Genomic DNA, 8206 nt, shown 5'->3' on the forward strand with positions numbered 1-8206 from the left:
TAATACTATGGCAGTATATTTTTATAATAATCATTCTCAGATGTCCAAAGTGTCAGAGATATAGGAAAATAATAATCTAAAAGATTGGAGAAAAATAGAATAAGATATTACTGAGGGGAAATAAGGCAGTCTAAATGACAGTAAAATATGACATGAAAATTAACAGGAGATAAATGAAACAGATCATTTAAGATAAACAATTTTAGAGCATAGAAAGGAAGTACCAGCCACAAGGTCTATTTCCTCCATTAAACCAGCTACTGACTAAATGATACTTTGAAAAACTAGTCCCCAGGGAAGAATCAAATGACACATTTCTGGAAGCCAGTTTATAGCTTGCTAAGTTAAACCCTTCCAGACTGGAGAAAGATCCATGAGAATAGAGGTGGTAACTTTCTTATTCAACAATAAATCCTCTAACCCCAGACAGTGTCAAGTTCATAGTAGATGTTCAATAAAACAATAGTTGTTAAGTATATGATTATATGAATGAATGGGATTCCAGGGATATATTCCTCCCCACATTATTTCCATCTCAAAGATAGGAATCCCTAACTTTTAATTCTTTGCTTAGATATTCTGTTTCCTAAATTATTTGTTTTCTACAAATTTAAGAAAGGATATCTCGGATTCTGGGAAAACCGCGCTTGTCTCTTCACGCTGCACCTACAATTGTGAGAAAGCACGTTTCAGACAGCAGGGAAAACCCGTAGCTTACCACAACACCGCATTGTAAACTGTTTGGGCCACTAGAGCATGAATTAAAGAGGACAGGAGTAGCTGAAAGATCCGGAGGTGAGAGGAAGTGGGTGGAGACAATGTAACTGAATATAAATGCTAAGATATCTCAGAGACTCAGAGACTGAACAAGAGCTCCAGCAAAGACTCACTGCAGACTGGCTTGACCTGCGATTAACCAAGGGATCGTGACGAGGATAAAGATGAATTCTGAAGATTGTTCTGCAACAGAGACCAGCTCCTTGCATCTGAAAAGAGCACAACAAAGTAAGTCAGGTCTTACTCCTCATATACTGGTAGCATCTATCAATATATCTATATTTATATCTATCTACCTACCTATCTATCTATCTATGATATATAATGGTAGTTAGGGGGAAATGAAGCTTGTCTTTTGAAGAACTTGGTTACATTCTATTTCAGTTGGAATAAAGGAGAAAATGGGGAAGAAGTAAATATTTCTTTTTCTATGAGAAGACAAATAGAAACTTGAGAGGAAATCACAAGGGTGAATTTCAGAAGCTCTCTAAAGGTTTGTTTCTTTGTTTTAGTTTATATCATCTCAATTTTTCATATTTAATTAGAAACCTCACTGCCCTAGCCCAGTGAACTGGCCATCATTTTCCCATATCCATCCTATAGGAAGCACTGACTCTCTTTATGGAAAACTCTGTTTTCCACATAAACAATTACATTCTTGATTGCCTTTACCTTGTACCATTTTGTGCTTTCTGGGTGGGCCTTCTCTGGTGTTCTCAAGACAGCATCCTCCAGTTGCTGGGAACAAAGGTTTCTAATTTTTGAGAGAATATCCATATAAACATCTGAACATTTACAGTGCCCAATGGTAACTTATTAGGAGAAAGTCATGAAAGAATTCTTGAAAATGAAATCTTCTATATTCTTTATGGAACTCCTTTCCTCCATTTCGCTCTTCTATTTCACCCTTCTAATCGTGGGCTTCAAATTCTACATGAATCAGATGTTTTTCTTCCTTTCTTTTATTTTTCATCAAAACATGATCATCTTTGCTATATGCTTTTTCTTCTTTTCTATTTGTCTATTCTGTCCTCAGACCTTTCATTTTCGATTACCAGGATTGTCCCATTGTTTTACAATAATTTGTTTTGGTGAGGCTTTCTTGATTGGTTTCATTTCTCTCTCTCTTCCTCTCTAATTAATGAGGTGCCCCAAGCACCAGCATGTAGGAACTAGAGTTTACTTGTAAGCAAACCTAACCAGTAACAAAGAATGTGTTATGAACAGCAGAGCTAAAAAAATCTAGAGGAAGGGATTGTTTTCTGAGTATGGGTCTACTAGACTGGTTTGCTTTAGAAAAGCATTCATTACCCCTGATAAACCCATCTTTCACTTAAGAACACAAAATCAAGTGTGGATAACACGTACAAGCCACAAAAATTTTTTGGTAACCAGATAGCCATAACTTGATGGCTCAGCTGAGCTGCCCCAAAAGAAAAAATATATTTAAGAGTAAAACCACTCAATAAACAGCATAGTTGAAAGAAGAAGGAGCTATTGTAGTAATTCTTAACTTTTCCTGAGATCATTCCAATTTTCTGTTGAATATTTAATTTATGAATGTTTAGTCTACGCTGCTATTTGTACTTGCTTCATTAGTATAAACAATTATTGAGCACCACCCTTGGTGATTCAATATGTACTAGTGGATTTGTTTTCAATTTCTCCATTAATGGACAGGGCTTGTAATCCGAGCAGAAGTATGCTCTTAGGGGAGTGTTTTCTTACCTAGGGGATAAGTCAAACTGTGAGTAACAATAGCCCTCACTAATGAATATAAAGTACAGTCTGAGAATCATCTCCATAGCTTACCCACTGGATAAGCCAATAGAGTGAGTCCAGTGGATAAGCCAATGGGCTCTGGCGTCCATGAGTTACTGGGATGTGTTGGCACTTGCTGAAGAGCCAGAGCTGTCCCTGCATTGAGTTTGAACCCCATGATCGAGTCTCACGTGGTAAGAAGTGAAACTAGACAGAGAGCTCTGAACTTGCTACCCTAGCTACAAAAGGCTGCTTCCGGTGACAGTTGTATGCTGGTGAAAAAAGGAAGGTTTGCTTTAAGAAGCTGAGAGAAATAGAACCAGATGGGAGTGAAGTAAAGCCTTCTCTTGCAAAAACTGAATGCAGATCTATACTGGGAGAAACAATCCTCAGAAGAAGCAACAGTTGATGCTGACATCCATTACATAGCAAAATTACTGTGAAAGAAAGCAGCATCTCTTTGCCTAGTTAAACCTTAAAGAAAGGCTTTAAGGAAAAAAAATACACGAATTTCAAGTTGTGTCTGTATAGACATCCTTTTAATTATGAAAGCCACCCATACTGAAAAATAGGATATTTTTGCATATTTAGACTATCTTTCATGGTAAGTTTTAATATCATTCAAGTAGTTATTTTACATTTCAGTTTTTGAGAGCATAATAGGGATCTATATATTCCCTGTGAGGCCGAATTTTAAATATCCTGATAGCTCATCCTAGCAAAAATCAAATTCAAACTCTGAGTCACAAAATTCCCCTCTCTCCTTTCTCAATTATTTATTTCTAATCTAGAACAGATATCTTTCTAGCTTTGTTGTTGTTGGTGGTGGGTGTTTTTTGGTAACTAAGAATCATCATTCACATCATATTCATATTCTAAATCCTTCCACAAAAATATTTCTCATTGATGAAATAAAACTTTTACTTGGTTTTAGCATTATACAAAGGATAAATGAAAAAACCTATTTCCACCCAATATTTAGTCTATAGTACTGTTAAATTTCCTCTATTATTTTAACTTCTCTTGGAAAATTCAAACATCTTATTTTTCAGTCACCTGTTATTTTTAAATGAGGTAAAATTGACATACAATGTATGCACAGATCATACATATACAGTTTAATGAGTTATAACTACAACTCCAACCAACATTTGGCATTTTCCATCACCCCAGAAAGTTTCCCTGTGTTCCTTTCCAGTCAAATTAATTTTCCAACACATAAAAGCAATCACTCATTTCTATCATCAAGTTTAGTTCAGCTATTCCTGAATGTCACATAAATGAATATATATAGTATATAATTGTGGCTGGATTTTTTTTTGCTCAACATTTTTTTTTGCGATTCATCCATTTTGTTGCATGCATCAGTTGTTCCAATTTTTTAATTTCTGAGTAGAATTTCTTGTATGGGTATACCATAATTTGTTTATCCATTTTCCTGTTGATGGATACTTGGTTTATTTCTAGGATTTGGTTGTTAAGAATAAAGTTGCTCTGAACGTTCTTATATAAAACATTTTGAAGATGTATTTTCATTTCTCTTGAGAAAATAATAGGAGTAGAGTTTCTGGATCATAGGATAAGTGTATATTTAATTATGTAAGAAATAGTTTTCCAAAGTATTTTTTTCCATTCTACTCTCCCATTCAGTAAAATATGGAAATTTCAATGCTTCACATCTACCAAATTCACAAAAAAGTACCATCCATCTTTTTTTTTAATTTTTAGTCATTCCAGTTGTATATATTTTTATATCAATTCAACATTTTTTATTATATCACCCACATTTATACCCATTTATACCATCTCCCTTAAACAGTAACTACAGAGAATTTAAGGGATTGTACATAGGATGTTCTTTTTATATGTCTTCTAGGGTAATCAGATATTTACTAAATGTTCTTATTGTGATTAAAACAATACAATTATGATATATTTAGAATTTTCATAGCTACTGAGTACGTATTTGGGGGAGATATTTTATGATATCATTATTGTGACTGGATTGTTTTATTTCTAGCCAAAAATAAACTATCCAAATTCACTCAACACTTGAGGGAAATTAACTTATAAATTTCATATAAGAAGATAGGGAGACACATAGCTATTTTTTTATTTTAAATGCCTCAAGAGAAAATCAAATGTCTCTTTCTTACTTCTATAGCCTGCTTGAATTCATCATCTACTTTCTCTCTTCAGATAATGCCACCAGGCTTCATTTTGCGGCATATCATGAAGGGTCCATTCAAGTTCCCATCCCATGTGCTGTAGTGAACGTGGTCTTCATCACCACTCTAATCATAGCTCTCGTTGCTTTATCAGGTGGGTCTGCACTTCATGAATTCATCAAAAGTTCTGATTAATTTAGGACAATCTCATTTTTCATACATGATCAATTTCCTAGGAAATGCTAAATATGATTCCATATTCCTTGAATAATTGATGCAATACTTTTGTTTAGTTTTCTAGTGCTTTAGAAATATTAAAAGTTCTTATGATTTATACAATACTGTGGGAGAAAATTACATGTGAGCAGATGTTTAAATCTGGAATAAAAGGGGCCGATTTAGAGTCTAAATATATAGACGTTTAACTGGAAAAATGTGGGCTGCACGTTCATTGTTGATGAAAAAAAAATACCTAAGCCATAGATTAATCAGGAATTGGTCAGTCTCTTATCTCAAAAGGCACAGAATATAGATATAGATATAGAATATATCTAGAAGCTTCCAGAGAGTCAGTTGTGTTATGGTATTCGAAACATACAGCTATACCAAGATACATTTGTGTCTTATACAAACATGAAATTTTACAGTTTTATGATACATCCCCAACCATAAATTTTTGTGTATTCTGAATTGCTCCTCTGCAAAGTATTCTCTCCTCTACCTTCCAATATAGGTCTGTATATACTATGTCTTCAAATTCTTCCCCATCTGCATTCAGATACAAAACCTTACTTGGAAGTTTAATGTATTTTAGCCTTTCTAGTCCAAAGACTATTTTCAAGATTTTAAAATTTACCCTCCACTTTCTGACCAAAGTTACTCCCTCTTATTTCTTATACCTAGTACCATGATGATTAGGCACAATGAGAGATCAGATAAACTGAGAAACTGCCTTCTTATTACTCTTTCCAAAATTCACCTTCCTTTTTTATAATTTTAAATGGAGTATATATAACGTATAAAAATTTTGAATCACCATGTTGTACACCCGAAACTAATATAACATCTCTCGTCAACTATACTTCAACAAAATTTTTTTTAAAAAAGAATTCATTAAAAAAAAAAAAGAATTCACCTTCTTTCCTCTCTTCGTTTATCACCCAGCACAGCACAGCATCCCCTGAACTAGTTTTGCACACTGTGGGTATTTGGTTTCTTGTGTTACTAAAACAAACACTTTTCCTGTTCACAGTGGGCCAGTACAACTGTCCAGGCCAATATATGTCCTCGGTGTCACCAAACACCCATGTTTCTTCTTGCTCAGATGATTGGATAGTATACCAGGGGAAATGCTATCTTATTTCCAAGAAAACAAGGAACTGGACTTTGGCCCAAAACTTCTGCTCCAAACACGGTGCCACTCTTGCTGTCATTGATTCTGAAGAGGACATGGTAAGATAGTATTCAAAAACAATTCCATAAGATATTGCTATTCTATTTTATATAGCTACTCTGTGGTTTCCTTCTAAGGGAAGACATTGTATCTGTCTCTCACCCAGGAAAATTTAGTCACAGAAAGCCACATGATCAGTCTGAGGTCAAAATGAGAGTTCAATTTAGTCTTTAAATGTGATTTGTTTAGCCTCAAAGGCCAAAAATCCACATGAGCTGAACCTACGTAGAACTAGTAAATAATCAGCTTAGCTATCATGCCTACGAGTTGCAGATTTAAGAAACAAGATTTATTACATACTTATCAGGAGGGGTGGTTTAACATACAGTTCCTTTGTGCTTTCTTCAAGATCTTTTTAAAACAACATGTGGGTAGAACTGAACACTGGATTGGGCTGAAAAATGAAGCTGACCAGATGTGGAAATGGTCAAATGGCAAAAAATTTAATAACTGGTGAGTTTCAAGATATCTCTTTATCCTCCCCAGGATGACAGCTCAAGGGAACCACTTTCCTTTTTTCCTTTAGAAGTACTGTTCTACATGAAGATTGAGCTCTTTATAAGCAGAACTTTAACAATCTCTTTTGTATGTTATACTCTACGGACTTCTTTAAAGAAGGGCTTTAGTATTATCATTTTTTTCTTTTTATCTGCTTGGAATTCATACGATAAATGCTTCTTAGTAACTTGATCTCAGCAAATTTGAGTGGAATAAAACTCAGAAATATTCCAGGTATAAATATGATGATGGGAAAAAAATCCAACATTTCCAATCTCATATTTATATTTTATTGACAAGCTAGTAATTCCCTTTTTGCTTTCCCAGTTCTCCTCTCCACAGAGATAAAGAACAGTATTTTCAATACCTAATTAGAAGCTTCTATGGATCTGAGAGAAAACCTGCCCCAGAATTAAAGATGCTGACTTTATGGCCATTACCTGTACATTTTAAAGTTTGAAGGACATCGTATAAGTTTAGTGTTAATCTTTGTCATCTGAAAACCCAGACTTGAAACAATTTCTAGCTCCCTAAATAGTTTTATGAAAATTAAAGATACAGAAAATTAGTTTAAATCTCTAGAAAAGGAATCCTTGGTATGTTTCACACCCACAAATGGGCACCAGGGACTGTTACCCTCTAAAACTCTATGCGCTAGTACACATGACTGTTGAATGTTTATACTTTCTGGGAATGGTTTGTGAACTCAAAAATGAACGAGTCACTCCTGTGGTGATACACCAAGCAAACAAATGGAGACGTCTACTCTTAATTTTGTATCTTCTCACCACATACTATTCTTTTGGGTCTTTGTCTACTGTCTCTGCAGATTACTCTGTGATCATTTGATTGGCACACTGGCCTCATGCATTCCTACTAAGAAAAAAAAAAAAGCAGAAACCACCACCTCCACCACCACAAAGCTGATTCTCATGTAACTGAACGGAAGTGATAAACTGACAATAATTCTGGTTTCTTTATTGTTGACAGGTTCAACCTTACAGGATCTGAGAACTGTGCATTTCTGAACAGCACAGAGGTCAGCAGCACAGAATGTGAAAAGAATTTACACTGGATATGTAGCAAACCCTCCAAATAAAGAGGAATCATATTTGCTTATATACTATTCTATCATGGAACTCAAGGAAATGTGTGTTGGCGAATGGCGCTCTATGGTCAGAAGTTTCCCATAAAGACTTTGTGAAAAAAACTTTTTACTATTTTGGAAATTTTCTTCCAAACAAGACTGTGGAAAAAGGGAGAAAAATTCCAGGAATATCTGCACTGTGGAATACTTCTGCCATGAGCTGAAAATGTTACAGGTTGACTAATTTCGTCCAAGAATGAGAAAAATGACTTCAAAGATTTTGAATGCACTTTATATTTTTTTAATTCAGAAATAATAAGGTAACTAAGTTTAGAGTTATTATTTATTGTTGAATGACTGTGAACAACGTGTGCCCTTCATGCATTTGCACTGGATGAAGGAATTAAATAGTAGTATTAAAAGCTGAATGTAAACAGAGGAAATTTTAACTGGCAACAGAGG

The 8206-nt window shown here is 34.6% G+C and overlaps 1 protein-coding gene across 1 annotated transcript; it reads left to right on the forward strand.

Moving 5' to 3' along the window:
- Nucleotides 1-941: 941 nt before the first annotated feature.
- On the forward strand, nucleotides 942-7756 carry LOC132529161 (early activation antigen CD69-like). The gene is made up of 5 exons (XM_060165479.1): nucleotides 942-1005; nucleotides 4738-4860; nucleotides 5959-6158; nucleotides 6509-6612; nucleotides 7648-7756. Exons 1-5 carry the CDS (start codon nucleotides 942-944, stop codon nucleotides 7754-7756), a joined length of 600 nt encoding a protein of 199 aa, XP_060021462.1.
- The last annotated feature ends 450 nt before the right edge of the window (nucleotides 7757-8206 follow it).

The sequence above is a fragment of the Lagenorhynchus albirostris genome, chromosome 11 (genome assembly GCF_949774975.1).
Source record: "Lagenorhynchus albirostris chromosome 11, mLagAlb1.1, whole genome shotgun sequence".
NCBI classification, from domain to species: Eukaryota; Metazoa; Chordata; class Mammalia; order Artiodactyla; family Delphinidae; genus Lagenorhynchus; species Lagenorhynchus albirostris.